We start from the raw sequence: 21,589 nt of genomic DNA, 5'->3' as shown, positions 1-21,589 counted from the left end.
GAACTACCGTTACTCCTCATTCCACGAGGAGTAACGGTAGTTCGAACTAGGAAGCCTAGTTCAAACTACCTAGTTCGTGCCCCGTGTAGCCGCGCGGCACGGGGTTCGAACCAGCGGGGATTTAAAAATGGCGGCGCCCCGCTTATGCAAATGAAGCCCGGGAAATTCAAATCCCGGGCTTCATTTGCAATTGCGGTATGCCTACGTTACCCTCCTATTTTGAAATAGGAGGGTAGTGTAGACATACCCCTAGTGAACAAGCTCACCCTCCTTACCAAATTAATAGTAGACAGACCTGTGTCATTGGGAAAAGTCATTTAGCAGGAATTAGGATGGACCATAAGAAAGAAAAAGCATATGAAAAGGGGAAGGCAAAAGTTTGGAGTCCTATAGGCATAGTTGAAGGAATAAGGAAAGTAAAGCAGACATTGGAAAGTTACTAGGAATGAGAAACATTTTCTTTGAAAGGACAAAACAAGTGATTTGGGGGAATGTGAAGATAAAAGGTGGACTCTGTGGGAGTGTGGAAGGAATTAAGTGATGGTTGTACTATGTGAAGGGAAATCTTGTTTTAAAAATTACACCTTGTTTCTTTGCAGCCTCTTCCTTAAGCACTGTGCAAACTATCTAGGCAAAGAAACAACCAAATGTAAACATTTTGTCTATGGACATCTTTGTTAAATCTGCAAAGGAAAATTAGGGATTCTACTGAAACTTAATTGGTTAACTGCATAAAGGAATGAGCTCTATATATTGTAACTATTTTGTGGGTTTCAAATGAACTAGTTTTATTTTGTTTTGGATAATGTACTCTTGTTTAAAATTGCAAATAGACAAGGCACAAATTGGTTAGTGCTTTTGTTGGGCATTCAACTCTTAAGGTTAAATTTAACTTTCTAGAAACCAAATTATTAGTTTAGAAATTCAAGCTTTGAAACTTAACTGTCTCTTTTCAAGGCTGAGTTGATAACACTTTTGGCTTGCTTTTAAATTCAACATTATATGTGAATACAGGCTGCCTGGCTATTTCAAAGGAAAGTGGACAGGGAAGGCTGCTGCTGTCTCAGCAGACAAATCCGCTGCGCCCCTGACCACAAACACAGAAGGAACAGCTCAGCTTGCAGAGCTGGCAGCAATCAAACTAGCTTGTGAGGCAGGTGCCAGTACCATTTACACTAACTCCTATGCTATATGGGCTGGAGCCACCCAGTGGATAACTAACTGGAAGAATAATAACTGGGAAATAGGGGGAAAGCCTGTTTGGAGATTGGAATATTGGAAATGGATATACCAGCATGCAACCCAACATGCCTTAAGCATACGTCATGTGGCAGCTCACCAAAAGAATAACACCCTGGCTGCACAGCTAAATAACCTAGCAGATGCAGCAGTACAAATTTTTGTTTCCCAGGTGGATTGGGAACACCTGTACATTTGGCTACATGAAACCTTGGGACACACAGGAAGCGTTGAGCTGGTGAGGCAGGCACATGCCAGGGGGTGGCCTATCACCCACAAACAAGCCAGAAATCTGGTACAAGCTTGCACCCTATGTGCTGAACTCAAGGAAACATATAACCGAAGGGCAACGGTTTGCCAGGCTAAGAGATGGAAAAATGCTATGGGCAACCTGGCAAGTAGATTATATTGGTCCACCACCCACCAGTAAGCAAGGGTGGAAGTATGTTTTAACTGGAGTAGAAATTGTTTCAGGAATTGGTTTTGCTTACCCAACCTGATGGACAACAGGGTTGTCTATGATCATGGGACTAAACCGCTTAATAGCCCTTGTCCCAACACCCCAGTTTGGGGACACAAACCCACGTACTGCACTCCTACAAGGGAAAAGGAGTCTGGACCACTGCAGATGCTGGGCTAACACCAATAACCATTACTGAGGCTTGGATTGCATCCAAGACCGGCAAACCTTATGTTTTATTACAGGAAACTGAGGCAATAGCCCTGAACAGTGCTCCAGTGGGATGGATCCCTCCCAATGCTGGTGTGGATCCGGGAAACCACCATGAACTTTTTGTGTGTGTATATATATATATATATATATATATATATACACCACTTGCTGTTGTAGCGCTTGCAACCACTGTTGTTAGTTACAGACTATTGATATGAGACATGGTACTCCAACTTGCCATGGTCTTCTTCCTCATCCCAACTGCTACTGCTGTACCAGAACACCTTACTTGACTCCTCTACTGGACTGGGAATCGAGTTTGTCCCTCTCAGCTCAAATGACTGGTGAAACAAGAGTGACATCTTCCGATGTATGGTTCGATGACAGCGACTACCGCAATACTCTAAATAACTCTGGGGGGAGTATGTGCGATAATTAACCAATCTTGCTGCTTCTATAAAGGGCACTGTTAAAATAATACACGCTGTAACTGAGAACAAAAAGAGCCTCATGGCTAGATTGGCTAGCCCAACACCTAGGACTTTTGTTAACTCCATTCCTTCCCTCTGTTGTAAATACTATATTAACCATTTTACTTGTTGTAATTGCTTGCTGCATGCTTCTATGTATTGTTAGGCGTTTTGTGTACATTGCTACCTCCTCTGCACAAATCCAGTATATGGCATTGGGAAGCGATCCTAATCAATCCCTTGATCCAAAATTATCTGATCAGACCCTGCCGATAGGGCGATTTAGCTTCCTCCAAGGAGGGCAAAAGGTGCTGGCATCACCGCCATCTTGCATACTGGGACATAGTGAGGCGTGTCAAGGGGGTGGAATGTAGCCAGACATGAACCCCATCTTGTTCCCCCCCCCCCAGAGAGCAAGAAAAAGGCAGTCAGCCTTTGATGCCCTGGGAATGCAGGTGTGCTGCCTGTCCCTGACTCTACCATAAACAGAAACCAGACAGTAAATGGGCTAGCTGACGACCCGGAGCCTCCCGGAGCCCTGATGGCTAGTACCAGTAATTGACACGCCTGCACTGTCCCAGGAGAGGAATCTTCGCCCATCACATACCAGAGGTGCCCATTGTCTGCATTTTCCCAGGTATGAATTATGCTTTGCACCCTTCATGGGAAACTTGGTGTTCAAAGCCATTTTTCCTAATTGGCCACTTGAGACCAGGAAGAAGCCTACATGACCCAAGGGTATAAAGAGGGGTTTAGTAGCCCACCCCATTTGAGCTCCAATCATCTATACCTGCTGGCAGGTATTGATTGTCTCCCGAGGTCTGTGGGACGCCCAACCTCGCCCTACTTCTTCCCAAAGGATTGAGAGAAAGACGCTGGCCATGCCAAGTCTGGAATGCAGGGGTGAGAATATATACCTGCTAGGTGTCAATTTTGCATGCATTTAATAAGAGCTCAGAGAACCAAAAGGGTTTCATGATACCTGTAAGTGACTTATTAGTGTAATTCCTTTGTAGTGTCTGTGTTATCTGTAACACAGTAGTAGCATTCAACAGCTAAGTTTATCCTGTAACAATAAAATAGTAACTGTTTAAGCTTTAACCTGACTCCTTCAGTTGCTGTAACAGAACCAAGCACAATTTAAAAGAACTTCAGCCGGTCATAAGGGACAGGTATAGGGAGAGCTTGGGCGTATTGGATTGTGTCACTCCCAGGTGACAGATCCGGTTGGGGCATCTCTCAGCCTCCCCAGGCTGCCCGCTGTGAAGGGATCGTGTATCCTAGCAGTAAAAATCTGAGGTGTAATAAGCTTTCCCTGTAAACTTGTTGGGGCGCCCGTCAACCTACTCCAGGTTGCCCACTGCAAAGGGACCCCAGTCTCAGCAGTCGAAGTCTTGGGTGTATAACACACACACACACACACCACTCGCTGCCCTGACCGTCGTCTGACAACACCCAGCACTGTATGTGCCAGCCAGCCACTGGGAGACCCCAACCTCCTGAGCAGTGTCCTCTGTGAACTGAGCCCAGCTCGTTCCCAGCCCTGGGGAGAAGCAAATCCCCCCACTGCGATTATCCTGGGGTCCGCGTGATTCCCCCCCCCACATGGTATGAGTCCCCTCCCCTCCAGCAATGCCCCCCGTCTGCCCTTCCCCAACTCCCTGCGCCCAGCATCACACGACTTCCAGCCCCCAATAGCACCCTGCAGCCCGGGGCCCTGCCACTCACCAGCCCCTCGGCAGCGCCTGCCCCAGTCCGAAAGACAGGGTCGCTGCCAGCTTTGGGTTGGGCACTCCTGGGTGAGGGAATGTGACGTGCAGCCGGGCTGCCCTATGAGCCCACAGGGCAGCTTCCATTTCCTGCCCTGTAACTGCCCCACTGTGCTCACAGCAGCTCGGCAGCGGGGCACTATGTAATAACGTGACGCTGGGACCACCCCGGAGTCTGATTTCCTGGGTGCTGAGATGTTCTCCCTGCCCAGCTGCTGCCTGTGTCCTGGGACCTGCCTGTCAGCGGAGGAGGGGGCTCACTGCAGTGACCACCACACAGAGCAGTTTAGTATCATCTGCAGATTTTGCCACTTCACTGTTTATCCCTTTCTCCAGACCATTTATGAATAAATTGAACGTGATCGGTACCAGGACAGACCCTTGGGGACCATCACTAGTTACCTCTCTCCATTCTGAAAACTGACCATTTATTCCTACCCTTTGTTTCCTGTCTTTTAACCAGTTCTCAGTCCATGAAAGGACCTTCCCTCTTATCCCACGGCAACTTAAATTTACGTAAGAGCCTTTGGTGAGGGACCTTGTCAAAGGCTTTCTGGAAATCTAAGTACACTAGATCCATTGGATCCACCTTGTCCACATGTATGTTGACCTCCTCCCCCCAAGAAAGTCTAGCAGCTTAGAGGCAGGATTGCCCTTTACAGAAACCATGTTGACTTTCTCCCAACACATTATGTTCATCCATGTGCCTGACAATTTTATTTATTTCTATAGTTTCAACTAATTTTCCTGGTACTGATGTTAGACTTACCGATCTGTAACTGCCAGGATCACCTCTAGAGCCCTTTTAAAATATTGGCATAACACTAGCTATCTTCCAGTCATTAGGTACAAAAGCTGATTTAAAGGATAGGCTATAAACCACAGTTAACAGTTCTGCAGTTTCCCATTTGAGTTCTTTCAGAACTCATGGGTGAATGTTATCTGGTCCTGGTGACTTGTTACTCTAAAGTTTATCAATTTGTTACAAAACCTCCTCTAATGATACCTCAATCTGGGATAATTCCTCAGATTTGTCACTTAAAAAGAATGACTCAGGTTTGGGACTCTCCCCAGTATCCTTAGCCGTGAAGAATCAAGTAGGAATTCATTTAGCTTCTCCTCTATGACTCCATCATCTTTGAGTGCTCCTTTAGCATCTCGATTGTTCAAGGGCCCCACTGGTTGTTTAGCCATCCTATCCTGAGGTGACATGTACCCCACCAATATGGAGATAGTTGAAATCCCCTACAATTATTTTTTTTTAATTTTTAGTCTCTCTAATCTCCCTTAGCATTTCATAGTCACTATCACTGTCCTGATCAGGTGGTCAATAATATATCCCTATGGCTATATTTTTCTTATTAGAACATGGAATTACTATCCATAGAGATTCTATGGAACATTTTGGCTCATTTAAGATTTTTACTTCGAGTCTACATTTTCTTTCACGTATAGTGCCCCTCCCCCACCCACACGACCTGTTCTTTCCTTCTGATTTATTTTGTACCCTGGTAAGACTCTGTACAAGTTTCCATGATGCCTATTATGTCAATATCCTCCTTTAAAACGAGGTGCTGTAGTTCACCCATTTTATTATTTACACTTCTAGTGGTTGTGTATAATAAGCACATTAAACATTTGTCACTATTTATGTCTGCCATTTCCTGATGTGTTAGACTCATTTTTCATTTGATTGTGTCTCATCTGATCTGACCCATACTTCTATCCTCTCCTCCTGACTAGAACACAAAGAATCTCTATTAATAGACTCTCACCTAAGAGATATCTCTGTCTGATCCATGTGTTCCTCTGTGCCCATTGGCTTTTCCACAGCTCTTAATTTAAAAGCTGCTCTATGACCTTTTTAATGTTAAGTGCCAGCAGTCTGGTTCCATTTTCCTTTAGGTGGAGCCCATCCTTCCTGTACAGACTCTCCCTATCCCAAAAGTTTCCCCAGTTCCTAATAAATCTAAACCCCTCCTCTCTACTCCATCATCTCATCCACGCATTGAGACTCCGAGGTTCTGCCTGCCTACCTAGCCCTGCACGTGGAATAGGAAGGAACATCCCCACACACCAAGGAGACGTTTTCCAGTGGCACTAAGTGATACAAAGGCTGCTGTGGCCAGCACTTCCCTGCTCACACACTGGGGTAGCAGATGCTAGAATGGGCTGGGCTGGAGCCCCCTGCTCTGGGGGGGGGGGGGAGAAAATGGGGGCTCAGCTACTTGGGATCCCTTTGATAATGTCCATTCACTTTGGATAAGTCACTCAGCCCTGCTTGTGCCTGGTTATTGCTAGGGATGTCAACGTGTAGTCGACTGCTCAGCTCCCATCCCCTATTAACCCTCCTTTACTTTCCCTACTCTGGACGAATCCCACAGAGAATGTCACAACCTGCACCCCACCATCAATCTCAGCCTGGCCCATTTGACACGAGAGATCCATTTCCCAGACACCACAGTACAAATCACTGATGGAAAAATCAATACCAATCTCTAGAGGAAGCCCACTGACTCCTACACTTACCTACATGCCTCCAGCTTTGATCCAGGACAAACCATATGACCCACCCTTGGACCTGCGGTTCCCGACCTTTTCCAGATGGGGACCCATTTTGACAATTCAGGAAGACTTGGTGACCACGAGGTGTACTGGTAGTTCGGAATAGGAACCTAGTCCGAACTACCTAGTTCGAGCCCCGTGTAGCCGCGCTACACGGGGTTCGAACAAGCGGGGATTTAAAAATGGCGGCTCCCCGCTTATGCAAATGAAGCCCGGGAAATTCAAATCCCGGGCCTCATTTGCAAGTGCGGTATGCCTACATTACCCCGCTAGTTCGAACTAGGGGGGTAGTGTAGACATACCCTAATAGATTAGTGATAGAAATGTAGCCGTGTTAGTCTGGTGTAGCTGAAACAAAATACAGGACTATGTAGCACTTTAAAGACTAACAAGATGTTTTAGTAGATTGGAATGGAAATCCATCAACCATATGAAGAAACTTGCACAGATATAGACAGACATCATCTTTCTATCCAAGTGCAAGAGGATGGACATCGTACCCAAAGGACTGAAAGTGAACAATTGCGGCCCACGAAAGCTCATCATCTAATAAACCATCTTGTTAGTCTTTAAAGTGCTACATAGTCCTGTATTTTGTTTCTAATAGATTAGTAAGACATAATTTCCCTTTACAGAAACCATGTTGACTTTTGCCCAACAAATTATATTCTTCTATGTGTCTGACAATTTTATTATTTACTATTGTTTCAACTAATTTGCCCGGTTGCTGATGTTAGACTTACTGGTCTGTAATTCCTGGATCACCTCTAGAGTCCTTTTTAAATATTGGTAATACATTAGCTATCTTCCAGTCATTCGGTACAGAAGCTGATTTAAAGGATAGGTTATAAACCATGGTTAAAAGTTCCAAAATTTTACATCTGAATTCTTTCAGAACTCTGGGTGAATGCCATCTGGTCCCCGTGACTTGTTACCATTAAGTTTATCTATTAATTCCAAAACCTCCTCTAATGACACTTCAGTTTGTGACACATCCTCAGATTTGTCACCTACAAAGGATGGATCAGGTTTAGGAATCTCCCTAACATCCTCAGCCCTGAAGACTAAAGCAAAGAATTCATTTAGTTTTTCTGCACTGACTTTATTGTCTTTAAGTGCTCCTTTTGTATCGCAATTGTCCAGGGGCCCCTCTGGTTGTTTAGAAGGCTTCTTGATTCTGATGTACTTAAAAAACATTTTGTTCCTGCCTTTGGAGTATTTGGCTAGCTGGTCTTCAAACCCCTTTTTAGCTTTTCTTATTACATTTTTACACTTAATTTGGTAGTGTTTAAGCTCCTTTCTGAACCTCACTAGGATTTGACTTCCACTTTTTAAAAGATGTGTTTTTATCTCTCACTGCTTCTTTTACATGGTTGTTAAGCCATGGTGGCTCTTTTTTTGGTTCTTTTATATTGTTTTTTAATTTGGGGCTATACCAGTGGTCTCCATCCTTTTTCCACCCAAGATCACTTTTAAATGACATAACAAGCCAAGATCTACTGCCTCGCCCCTTCCTTGAAGCCCCGCCCTCTCTATTCTCTACCTCCCCATCACTTGCTATCCCCAACCCTTATACTGCTGCTTTTCCCCCCAATTCTTATGTAGGAAGAGGTTTTTCCAATATTTGGCCTGTTTAGATTGGATCAAATGGGAGAAAAACCCCTTCTGTTGGAAAGAGGAATATAGAGGTGACTGAAAGATTATGTTTGTTCTTCCACTAAAAGAAGCGGAAGAACAAACACATCCCTGGATGCCTAAGAGTTTTTCTGGGATATCTCCAGAATCCTGAAAAACTCCTGCAGTCCAGCCCTACCCTCCCTGGGTTGAGACAGGATGTGTAGGCTCCGGGGTGGGAATGAGGGATATGGGTGTGGGAAGGGGTGAGAGGTGCAAGCTCTGGGAGGAAATCTGGATGCAGGAGGAGGTGGATAAGGTGATGCTGGCTTGGGGAGGGGGCTCCAGGCTGTGCAGTGTTGGGGTCAGATGTAGGGTTAGGGTACTAAACAAGCCACAGACTTCTGGATGTGAGAGTTCAGGAATTTGGGTTGGGGTATGTGAGGGGCTCAGGGCAGGGGGTTCCAGTGTATGATAGGCTCAGATCTAGGGTCTGGGTAAAAAGGAAGTGCACGGGTGTTATGATGTTGTGGCCAGATGCAGGGGCTTGGCCCCAATTGGGGGTTTGTTGGCCAGGCTTCATTTTTAAATAAAATATTATGTCAAACACAACAAGTTTCTGCCTTGTCTTTATTTCTGAGAAGGGCTGGGAACCTGTTTTGACTCAGGGGTCACTGACCCACAGAAAAGTCAGTTGGGGCCACACAAGTGAGATGCAAAAAAACCCTCCTCCGACCCCCCAACCCCCAAGCTTCACTAATATGGCCCCAACTGTGTTGGTGGGAGCAGGGACATTGTACTGGGGAAGGGTGCTAGTGGGTGCTTCGGCAGGGGACAGGGTGCCAGTGGGGACAGAGTTCTGCAGCTGGGGTTGGGGAGAGGGAACAGGGTGCTGGGAGGGCAAGGGATAGGGTACCCGTGAGGTCAGAGTTCTGTGGCTGGGGTAAGGGGAGTGGGAACAGAGTTCTGTGGCTGAGAGTGGGGAGAGGGGTAGGGTGGCTGGGGAGAGAGGGCAGGGGAGAGGGTGCCAGTGAGGGCAGAGAGCCCCTTGCACCTGCCTCTTCCCAGGATTCCCCCTCCACAGGGGGAAGCCGGCACACGTCTCCTCCGGGCCCAACTCTCCCCTCCCGCAGAGCAGGGAAACCCCACGTGTGCCTGCCCTAGGGCTGAATCCCCACCCCCCATGGCACAGGGAAACCCCCACGCATGTGTCACCCAGGGCTAAACCCCTCTCCCGCAGCACAGGGAAACCCCCACGCTCCTCCTCCGGGGCTGATGCTCCCTCCCGTAGTGCGCCCGGCACACCACAGACATGAGAAAGGGGAGCAGCCAGCACACTTCCAGAACCCCCTGGAAGTGCTGTGAAGCTGCAGGACTTCTATCCACCCCGCAGGAAGCCGGCACTACCTCCAGTTTCACTGGAGGTAGGTGGTGGGGCTTCCTGGGTGTGGTGGGAAAATGGCGGGGGCTCCATACAACTTGCAATTGACTGGTCAAGGCCTCGCGATCAACCAGTCGATCGCGATTGACCGGTTGGTGACCACAGGGGTATGCATTTAAACTGGGCCTCTATTATGGTGTCTTTGAAAAGTGTCCACAAAGCTTGCAGGGATTTTACTTTAATCACTGTTCCTTTTAATTTCTGTTTAACTAACCTCCTCGTTTTTGCATAGTTCCCCTTTCTGAAATTAAATGCCACAGTGTTGGGCTGTTGAAGTGTTTTTCCCACTACAGGAATGTTAAACGTTATTATATTCTGGTCACTATTTCCAAGTGGTGCTGTTATAGTTATCTTTTGGATCAGACCCTGTACGCCACTCAGGACTAAATTGAGAATTGCCTCTCCCCTTGTGGGTTCCTATACAAGCTGCTCCAAGAAGCAGTCATTTAAGCTATCAAGAAATTTAGTCTCTGCAATTCGTCCTGAGGTGACAAGTATCCAGTCAATATGGAGATAATGGAAATCCCCCACTGTTACTGAATTCTTTATTTTGATAGCCCTTTAAAGTGGGAGCTCTCTATAGACATGTCTGAGCCTTCCAGAGAGCCTCAAGCAAAACCAGACAGGACGTTTCTGGGCCTTTTTGGTGAAAGCATAAGCCTAGAAACAGCTTAGCCATAAAAACAGGGAGGAGGGGAGAAGGGGGAAAGGAGGACGGGTGCAGCTACACTGCGTCTTGAAGGGAGTCTGTCAGCCTGGGGCAATGGACTCGCCTTCGCAGGGCTGCTGCTGTCACTCTAAACATAGCCGTGGTGATAATGCTTTGTCCTTATGTCTCAGCCCGGATCCCCGGTTCCCAAGCAGTGTGCACATCTCCTTCACAGCCTGCTTCTCTCCTCATCACAAAGCTAGAAAGGCAACGGGCCTATGATATTAACAAGCCTCTGTGGGACGTGTCTCTCATCTTGGATAGCCTCTCCAGGGGCTTCAGTGTCTCCTAATTGACCCTCCTTAGTTTGTGATCAGTAAGATCAGTTCTTGGATGCTCATTTTCCATTAAGCTCATTAGCCCTTCGCTCTGTGGGCCTGTAGTCTCCTGGGGGCAGGCTGAGGCAGGGCTGCCAACCCCTTGCTCTCTCTTCTGTCTCATATTAGCTTCTCTGTATTCTCCCCCTCTATAGTCGGCCTTGTTTCCTTAGGGGCACAGCTGTGGGTGCCTGTTGCCTCTATGGCTGGCAGCCCTGGGGGTTCTGATCCAGCTATTTGCATGTAAAGAGAAGAGACTCTCCTCCCCATTTTGTCTATCTGTAGACCCCATTAAAGCATGGGAAGGCCATTACAGCATCCACCATCCTAAATTATTCCTTCCAAGTCCCTGCTCTGGCATCGGTATGGATCATCTGCCCATCTTCTCCATGGCTGAGGAGGCCACTGTGAGCCCATCAGACCCAGGCACCAGCCCTTCCATTAGCTACCAGTCAGCTCCTGATGCCAGTTGGAGGCCTGGGTCCCAATATTCAACTGGACTAATAAATCAAGCCCCAGCTATATTAAAGTCTTAGAATTATGGTCTGTGAACTGCCAAGAGACACACTCCTCTGGGACAAAACAAAATACAGGACTATGCAGCACTTTAAAGACTAACAAGATGGTTTATTAGATGATGAGCTTTCATGGGCCAGACCCACTTCCTCAGATCAAAGGGTATGTCTAAACTACATGCCTCTGTCGGCAGAGGCATGTAGATTTGTTTGTTCAGCAAAGGCAAATGAAGCCGCGATTTAAATGATCGCGGCTTCATTTACATTTACATGGCTGCCGCGCTGAGCCGACAAACAGCTGATCAGCTGTTTGTCGGCTCACGCGCTAGTCTGGACGTTCCCCATGTTGACATCAAAGCCCTTTGTCCGCAGCCCCAGTAAACCTCATTCCACAAGGAATAACGGGGCTGCTGACAAAGGGCTTTGATGTCGACAGGGGGAACGTCCAGACTAGCGCGCGAGCCGACAAACAGCTGATCAGCTGTTTGTCGGCTCAGCGCGGCAGCCATGTAAATGTAAATGAAGCCGCGATCATTTAAATCGCGGCTTCATTTGCCTTTGCCTATGTGTCTAATCTACATGCCTCTGCCGACAGAGGCATGTAGTCTAGACACAGCCAAATAGTGGAAGAAAATAGTCACAGCCATATATACCAAAGGATACAATTTAAATAAAAATGAACACATATGAAAAGGACAAATCACATTTCAGAACAGATGGGGGATGTGGGGGGGGGGGGAAGGAAGGTGAATGCCAGTGAGTTAATTATATTAGAGGTGGGGAAGGGGAGATGTCTGTGAGTTAATAGTGTTAGAGGTGATAATTAGGGAAGCTATCTTTGTAATGGGTAAGATAGCTGGAGTCTTTGTTCATGCCCCTGCGGAGAGTGAACAAATTCAAATCCCGGGCTTCATTTGCAAGTTCGTATGACTACATTAACCACCCTAGTTCGAACTAGGGGGGTAGTGTAGACATACCCAGAGTTAGTTTGACCCATCCCCTCATTCTTTAGCAATAGGACCAGAGTTACTCTGCCAAGTTGGGTGAGTTTTGGTCCTTTATCTGTTTTAAAGCTTCCTAGGACATTATGCCTCACTGCTGGCGGCACATTTCCTTGTGGCTAAGTGCTGTTGCGGCTGAGTGGCTCTCTCTGAAGCAGCCAGCTGGGTGGGAGGAATACTGATTTTCAATCATAGTATGATCCTCCGTGCCTGGCTGGGGGAGGAGTGCTCCTCCCCACTCCCTTCCCCCCGCTAGAGGGGTTCCGGGCTGGGGTGGGACCGGAGTGCACGCTGCTTTTGGGAGCTGCAGGCCAGCTAAGTGCTGCTGCGGGCTCCAAACTGCAAGTTGAAGCAGCCAGGTGGGTGGGAGGAGCAGTGGTTTTTAAGGTGTGTTCCTCCGGTGCCTGGCTCAGGGAGGGGGGGAAGGATTTGATTGGGGGAGTGCTCCCCCTGGCTCTGGGGGAGTCTTGCTCTGGGAGTGGAGGGGTGAGTGCATGGGGGGGCAAGGCTCCCCCATTCACCTTCACAGAGGAACCTTCCAAAAGCAGGCACTTGCTGCTTACTCCCAAGGCATCCACAGGTCCATCCTTCTTCCAATGAGCCCACATCACAGGTCCCATTGTTCTTATTGTTCTTGAATCTGCCTTCCACCTTTCTCCAACCATTGCAAGTGCCCAGAGATGCTTTTCTTTCATGCCTTGTCCAGTCACACCTCATTCATTCCACAGGACAATCAGTTTAGGGGGAAGGGGGGTTTTACAAAGTCTACAAGATAGAAGGTTTCTATGTAAAAAGGCTTAATACAAAGTTTCTATGTTCTGTAAAACTATACAAAGTTTCTACTAGGACATAATATGATCCACAGTAACAAATTTGGCCTTTGCCCCCTGGCACAAAATACCCTCGCTACACTTCTGGTATAGACCCATTTACACAGCCATGCTCTGCATGGCGGGTCTGGGGAGGTGGGGACTTCTTCCCCTTCCCCTGCCCCTGTGGGAGAAAAATGAAATAACTCCAATTGTGTCTAAAGGGGGGACTGTGCAGGAAATCAAAACTCTCTAAAGAAAACTGCTGTAAGGGTTAAAAGTTTTCCAGACCTCTCTCCCTGTAACAGAGAGAAATCAAATTAGCTCTAATCAAGACCCTTACAATGCCTCCTATCTCAAGTTCATGGAGACTCCTAGTCTGTCACAATTTGTCATGTAAACCCTTATCTTTGTCACAGTTTGCCTTGTAGACTCCTCCACTCAAGTTCTCATGTGGCTTTGTGTACTGTAAAAACTTACTTCTAGCACTCCTAGGCTGTGTCCAGACTCCATGCCTCCGTCGACGGAGGCATGTAGATTAGCCAGATCGGAAGAGGGAAATGAAGCCGCGATTAAAATAATCGCGGCTTCATTTAAATTTAAATGGCTGCCCCGATCTGCCGATCAGCTGTTTGTCGGCAGATCGGGAGAGTCTGGACGCGATGCCCCGACAAAGAAGCCTTTCTTCATCGACACAGGTAAACCTGGTTTCACGAGGCTTACCTATGTCAATGAAGAAAGGCTTCTTTGTCGGGGCATCGCGTCCAGACTCTCCCGATCTGCCGACAAACAGCTGATCAGCAGATCGGGGCAGCCATTTAAATTTAAATGAAGCCGCGATTATTTTAATCGCGGCTTCATTTCCCTCTTCCGATCTGGCTAATCTACATGCCTCCGTCGACGGAGGCATGGAGTCTGGACACACCCCTGGGGTGAACAGAAGTCTCAGAGTACTTCTGCTGAGACTTTGATATGTTAAAGAAGAACAATCCACAACTGAGCTATCTGATCATACTGTATAAAGACTCCCTGAATCTGTCTGTCAGGGCTGCTGCTTCACTCTTGGAAGTGACAGCCTGCATGCATGCATCATAAAGTTTTCTCTTCTAAGTTTCTTTCCTGCCTCACTGATTTGACCTCCGGCCTCGAACCCTTCTGGGGGCTCTGTACCCCAGGGGAGCGAGATTTCCCCCTCACCCCTTCCCCCACCCTCCATGTTCCTGCTAATGGGAGCCAAAGCTGGTGCAGGGACTTCAGTAAAATTAGCACTGTATGGCCCAGCTCCAGGCCTGGTACATGGTCTGGAGCCCCGGAAGCAGCTGGGGTCAGGGCTGTGGGAACTTCTGGGGCCCGATCACAGACTCCAGCCCTGTATACTGGAAGGCAGAAGATGGAGGAGGGGAAGGAGGAAAATAGGGAGAAGGAGTGGGAGAGGAAGGGGCTTGTGCTGAGGGGAGGGGGACAGGTCAGGAGAAGAAAGGGGAAGGCACTAAGGGACGAGTTGCAGGAGAGACAAATGCCAGGGGGCCAAGTGCAGACAATGAGGAAAAGGGCAGGAGGGGAGGTGTCAGTGGGAGGGGGGACAGGGTGATACTGGGAGAGGAGAGGGTAAGGGCATTGGGGGCTAGAGGGGGAGGGGGAGGTGCTGGGATAAGGCTTGGAAGAAGGGGTGGGCATGAGGAAAGAGGGGATGGAGCAAGGCATGTGTGAGAGCACAGGGGCATGAGGGGAACAGGGGCAGAGGGTGGTGATGGGATGGATAACAGAGAGAAAGAGGGCAAAGGAGGCAGGGGCAGTGAGGGAAGGGGGAGGCACCAGGATGGTGCAGGGGTAAGGGAATGTGCAGGTGCCAAGGGATTCTGGGGATGAAGCAGAAGGGCAGACACCTGCAGGGGAGGGACCAGCACCAGAGGAGATAAGCAGGGCAGGTGTGTAGAGGGAGGTGTTAGGAGAGGGGATGAGGAGGGGTAGCTCACATGATCAGAGTGGAGCTATTGGAGGAGTGGGCACAGGGGGGAGAGAGAGGCTGGTGGAGGGGGGCAGGTCTCAGGAAGGCTGAGGGCAGTGAGAAGGGCAGTAGTCAGGACAGCAGCGGAGGGTGAGGGGTTGGGGGGCAGCAGACACTGGCAGGCAGCAGGGGAGCTGATGGAGCAAGGGGAGGAGACATGGCAGCAGAGGGGTAAGAGAGAGGTTTATAAGATATTTATTAATAACTTGGATGCCACCTGAACTCAGTACTGATGCACAACACAAAATTAATTCTGCTCATGGGAGGAAACTCTTAGGCTGTGTCTAGATTACATGGCTCCATTGACGAAGCCATGTAGATGAGGGTTGTAGGCAAAGGGAAATGAAGCGGCGATTTAAATAATCGCCGCTTCATTTAAATTTACATGGCTGCCGTGCTGAGCCGATAAACAGCTGATCAGCTGGCTCAGCGCGCTAGTCTGGATGCTCCCCTGCCGACATCAAAGCCCTTTGTCGACTGCCCCGTTATTCCTCGTAGGATGATCAGCTGTTTGTCGGCTCAGCGCGGCAGCCATGTAAATTTAAATGAAGTGGCGATTATTTAAATCGCCGCTTCATTTCCCTTTGCCCAATAAACAAATCTACATGGCTCCGTCGACGGAGCCATGTAGTGTAGACATACTCTTAGAGGGAACACTTCCCCCACCTCTCTGCCCCCGACTTAATGTCACACACATTGGGGTAATGCAATTGCAGGACAGTTGCATGAGGGGGGTTTGGTGGGGGCCAAACTAATCCCTGTTGGAAGGAGGATGGTGGGAAAAGTCCTTAGAGGGGGTCACATGACACCTTTTACTTCTGGTCATGTGTCCATCTTGCCCCAAGAGTGTTACCTCTAGAGGCTAATGGGAGTCAGGGTATGTGGCTAATGGGGGTCAGGGTGCATGGTTAACAGTGGTCAGGGGTGTGGCTAATGGGGGGGTCAAAGAGTAAATTTTTTAAAAATTCTTTGATGTGAAAAAGTGGGCCATTCTCAACCCATTTCCTGGGCCTATATTGATTGCCAGTCTGCCCCTGGTTGTGGAGAAATCAGGCGATTGTTTTTCTTTACCTTGCTTGTATGCTTCAGTCTGGCTCTCGGAATTTATTTTGCTTGGTTTCAAAAAATTCTCCTTCTCTTCTTCACACCTGTCCAAGGCAGAGGGAAAAGATGTTATTCGTCTGTTCCAGACTGCCATTAAGCCAAAGAGAAGGAAGGAGAAAGTTTGAAAACTCCCACTGCAAGTTGGGAATGGGTGTGATTTTATATCCCAGTTGGAAAAAAACATCCTATACTGTCAGGGTATGTCTACACTAGCCCCCTAGTTTGAACTAGGGTGGCTAATGTAGGCATTTGAAGTTGCAAATGAAGCCCGGGATTTAAATATCCTGCGCTTGATTTGCATCTTCCCGGCTGGTCGCCATTTTTTGAAATTTACATGCCCAGACTAGTGTAGACATACCCTCATAGATCACTGGGGCTGCAGAGCAAAGAGGCAGGAAATGGCAAAGTTACCATTCAAAACGGTTACTGCTATGAGTACTGGCTTGTGCCTCCAGAATAACTGTTCCTATAAGACACATGGGCAGTCACTGAAAATAGGACAGGGGGAGGCAAGCCCCCAGTCCCAGCCCCAGCTCTGCCCCTTCTGCTGACACCTCCACCTCTCATGGGTGCCAAGCCATTTCCTTGTGCTCCCCTTGGGGGGAGGGAAGGGGGAAGGAAGCGGGGCAGCACGCTGCATGCTCACTACCACCATGGGGAGAAGAAGGCAGGTGGGCACGTGCACCCCAGCCTCCCTGGTCCTGGAGCACAAGGAGGGAGGAGAGCATGTAACCCTTCCCCAGCCCAGAGCACTGGGGAAATAGGCGAATATGTGTCCCCAGCTATCCTGGCCCCAGAGCACTGGGAGGGCAGGTGCTGGGGGCAGCAACACTGCCCACCCAGAGGTGTTCTGGGGGCACAGTATGGGGGGGGCAGGCTGGTGGTATGGGAAGGCAATGTCTTCCCTGCCTAGGATACTGGACACCCATGGAAAAGGAGGGGGGGGGGGCTATTAAAGTTAAAAACCTACAGCAGGGGCAAGGAAGCATTTTTGAGCCAAAGGGCCATTGTCCCACAGAAAAATCTGTCAGGGACTGCGCAGAAGCAGCAAAAAATCAAAAAACAAAAAATCCTCAAAAACAAAATAAACTTTCTACACAATAAAGATGTAATTAGAGGATGGAAGAGAAAGAACCACTCACCTGCTCAGGGTCTTGGGCCTTCCGGTAGCCTGAAACAGAAGGGAGAAGAGACATCCAGTTCTCATTCTACAGAAATGTGGATCTTAAGTCTCTGTTCTACCTTCTAGGCACCAATGTTTGGGCAATGCTATAGATACAAATATGCCAGCTCTCACAACAGTATTGCAAGTCTTGCGATATTTGGTGTTTTTCAGTTCTTGGAGTATTGTGATGCTATGAAACACTCAGGTTTAATTTTAAACATTAAATTAGGGATGTTAAATTTCGAGTAATCGACTAATTAAATAGTCAATGCAATTAGCATTGACGATTTGATTAGTCGATAGGGCGCCTCTGCCTTTGAAGTGTAGCAACAGGCCTAGGACTCTTGCTACACTTGAAAGGCAATAACTCTGCGGAGAGCACTGGGCCAGCCAGACTGTCCCTTGCTGGTCCTTTGCTCTCGATGGTGTTTCAAAGTCGCAGCACGGCATGAAGCCCAGGTCTATGCCACTCACCCTGGGCTCTTTGCCTTGCTGATGCTTTGAAACACTGTGGGGAGCCTGGCGTCAGACTGCACACAGCATTTCAAAGGGCAGTGTCACATGGAGCCCGGGGTCAGTGGGGGATTCCAAGATGATCCCAGGCTCTATGCAGTGCTGCTGCTTCGAGACACCACATGCAGCCTGGGGACATTGTCGGGATTTTGCTATTACTGGATACCAGACAGCAATGTAAAAATGTTGCGATTCCTTATTCCTGAAACCACTTAACCCAAGAAGTGTTATTGAATCATGTTTGTTAAGCGCTATTTCAACCCAAACCCAAATAAAATCCCTAACCCCCTGGCTGTGTCTAGACTGGCATGATTTTCCGCAAATGCTTTTAACGGAAAAGTTTATCTGTTAAAAGCATTTGCAGAAAAGAGCATCTAGATTGGCATGGATGCTTTTCCGCAAAAGCACTTTTTGCGGAAAAGCATCCATGCCAATTTAGATGTGGTTTTGTGCAAGAAAGCTCCGATTGCCATTTTCGCCATCGAGGCTTTTTTGTGCAAAACAGTCCTGAGCTGTCTATACTGGCCCTCTTGTGCAAATACATTTGTGCAAGAGGGCTTATCCCTGAGTGGGAGCATCATAGTATTTGTGCAAGAACACTGACAATCTTACATTAGATCGTCAGTGTTCTTGCGCAAATTCAAGCGGCAAGTGTAGACAGCTGACAAGTTTTTGCGCAAAAGCACTTGCTTTTGCAGAAAAACTTGCCAGTCTAGACACAGCCCCTCAGTGTAAAAATCCCATACCCCTTCAGTGTAATAATTCAACCTATCACATTCAAAGGATAGGTACACAATTCCCATCTGGGTATTAACAACTCATGTGCATATAACACCCGAATAAACAGTGAAACATTCACCGACCCCAGTCAATCCGAACTTTGCCCTGTAAGGACATCCTAACAGCAATAAAGCACACGAGCAACCTGAACCATGAACCCTCAAAGGTTTTTGACTGGAGGAAGCCTGCAAAGGAGAAGTGGATGGTAACTGCAACACAGACAAAATGGCTCTCACTTTAGATTTCATTTCTGAGATGCGGTCGTGTTTAGTGACAGGAAACCCTTGCCATTTGTGGTGGCTGTGTCCCTGGCCCCACTGTGAATAACAGAATTTGCAAACACTGGGAGCTGTGCTTCCTTGACCTGGTGGCGAGCTCCCCACGGCTCCTTGCCCCTGCTTCTCTCCCCCTTCCTCCCCCCCCCCCCCCCCCCCCCGGCCCGGCCAGGAGACCTCCGTGACCACAGAACTGTGAATAGCAATTGTGGAAATTACAAGAGTCTCCTGTGTTTTTCCATTGCTCGCAGGGCGATTTAATATCTGTAGCTGTGGGGAGAATGAGGATGGGATTTGTGGCCTTTCCCTTTTAGGAGGCACTGGTTCCCATCTGGCAGGGGGAGGGTGGTATCTGGCTGGCTCAGGGCAGGGGACACAGCCCTTTCCTCTCCAGGGAATGCCGGTGTAGCAGCCAGGGAGCGGTTTGTGCTCCTACACCTTGGAGAAAAATTCTCCATGGAGTCTGATTCCATACTGTAGGGCTGGGACCATTTTTGGGTTGGGGGCTCCTGAGCCACAGAAAAGTCAGCCAGGGGCTGCACACAAGTGAGAAGCAAAAAAACAAAAACAAGAAAACCTCACAAAAACAAAGAAAACCCACCCTCACTCACTGACACGGCCCCCAACTGAGGAGACAGACATTCCCCTGTGCACCAGAGCTTGGGAGGCCTACTAGTTTTTGTGTGCCCCAGACCTGTGATGGGAGGCGGGAGGAGCAAGGATCTAGGTGAGCTGGGTCCGCATCGGGCCCTCAGCCTGAGGTTCCCCACCCCGGCTACACGGCCTTGGATGGACAGTGTGAGGCTGGGGGAGTCTGGTTTGTCCTTGATTTCCAGGGCCCTGTCCCAAATAACTGTGAAATTTCCTACCTCTCGATCCTGAGCAGCATCCTCCAGGCAGATTATAGTGGGATCTTTGTGAACCTGGGACTCTTTGCAAACCACATATATTCGAGACTGAGCCTCTTCGCTGAAGGGCTTTGCTGTATCCCTGTGGATTTTCCATTCTCCACTATCAGTTACTGCGCTTTTTGGGGCTGCGGGAGGCAGGCGTTTGGCCTTCCGGGCAGCTTTTCTCAGCTCCACATTGGGTATGAGCTCTGTCGCCGAACACGCCTTCCTGCACTCAGGACAGGAGGTGCCTTTGCCCCTCTCCCAGTACTGAGTGATACAGCCTCGGCAGAAGTTGTGGTCACAGATTGTAATCACTGGGTCTGTAAAATAATCTCGACAGATGGAGCAAATTAGTTCGTCCAGGAGCTGTTCCGTGTCCTTGGGGCCAGTGGCAGCCATGTTACTCCAGCAGACATAGAATTGTTCTGCATTTCTCACCAGAGAAAATGGAACCACCTGCTTCCTGTACAAGCTTATCCCGCCCTTTGTATTTCCTTTGCACGACAGTTTGCTTGCAGCAGCTGCCAAAATACACATGGGCCTGTAGTAGATCCAAACAGGGTTGTGGAAAACTCAGGACTCCCTGGCGTGGTAAATATTTGCCTGACTTGTGAGAGAAAAGTTACAAAACCTGGGCATTTTTCAGAAGAAAAGAAAAAAAAAAGAGAAAGGAAGACCAAGCCGGTTGTGGTGGAAGTAACAGATCTCAAAATATGTGAAGAACTATTATAGCAAGAAAAAAACAACAAAAGGTCTGGTAGCAAGTTATAGACTAACAAAACATGTAGATGGGATCATGAGCTTTCATGGGTACCACCGACTTCTTCAGATATGCCCACGAAAGCTCATGATATCAGCTACATGTTTTGTTAGTCTATAACGTGCTACCAGACCATTTGTTGTTGTTTTTCTGTAGCAGACTAACTTGGCTACCCCCTGAAGCTTCCGTTATACTGAGGACAGCCATTCTGCATGTGCACTAAAGGAAGGAGGAACAGTGGTGCCATTGCAGATTTTGCTGGGGCGGAGGACCTGTGCATGCTGTAATGGGGAGGAGAGGAACAAACAGGAAGAACTGGAGGCCCTGGCCCAGACCAAGAAATATGATTTAATTGGGATAACAGAGACTTGGAGGGATGACTCACATGACTGGCGCGCTGTCATGGAAGGGTACAGGAAGAACAGGCAGGGAAGAAAAGGAGGAGGAGTTGCACTATATGTAAGAGAGCACTACGATCGCTCTGAACTCCAGTAAAAAGAGGGAGAAAAACCTGTTGAAAGTCTATGGGTTAGATTTAAAAGAGCAAACAACAGCAGTGATGTTGTGGTTGGTGTCTACTACAGGCCACCGAATCAGGTGGATGAGGTAGATGAGGCTTTCTTCGGACAGTTGAGCGAAGCTTCCAGATCGCAGGCCCTGGTTCTCGTGGGGGACTTTAATCACCCTGACATCTGTTGGGAAATCTATACGGCAGTACACAGGCAATCCAGGAAGTTTTTGGAGAATGTTGGGGATAACATCTTGACACAAGTGCTGAAGGATCCGACCAGGGGCCGTGCGCAGCTTGACCTTCTGCTCACAAACAGGGAGGAACTAATAGGGGAAGTGGAGGTGGGTGACAAACTGGGAAACAGTAATCATGAGATGGTAGATTTCAGGATCCTGACCAAAGGAAGAAAAGAGAGTAGTAAAATACACACCTTGGACTTCAAAAAAGCAGATTTTGAC

At 48.2% G+C, this 21,589-nt stretch overlaps 1 protein-coding gene across 1 annotated transcript in view; it reads right to left on the bottom strand.

Moving 5' to 3' along the window:
• LOC142823290 (uncharacterized) overlaps window positions 1-20,302 on the bottom strand; it is a 34,575-nt gene extending 14,273 nt beyond the window's left edge. Inside the window, exons 1-3 of the mRNA XM_075914196.1 lie at window positions 19,837-20,302; window positions 17,377-17,405; window positions 16,202-16,278 (exon numbers count right to left, since the gene is read on the bottom strand). Coding sequence (XP_075770311.1) covers window positions 16,202-16,278; window positions 17,377-17,405; window positions 19,837-20,259 — 529 coding nt within the window. The 5' untranslated portion in view covers window positions 20,260-20,302. The remainder of the gene's footprint in view (window positions 1-16,201; window positions 16,279-17,376; window positions 17,406-19,836) is intronic.
• Between the last annotated feature and the right edge of the window lie 1,287 nt (window positions 20,303-21,589).

Source organism: Pelodiscus sinensis, chromosome 32, assembly GCF_049634645.1.
Source record: "Pelodiscus sinensis isolate JC-2024 chromosome 32, ASM4963464v1, whole genome shotgun sequence".
NCBI classification, from domain to species: Eukaryota; Metazoa; Chordata; order Testudines; family Trionychidae; genus Pelodiscus; species Pelodiscus sinensis.
Note: the sequence above shows the minus strand (reverse complement) of the source record. Positions and strands in the feature narration are given on the sequence as shown.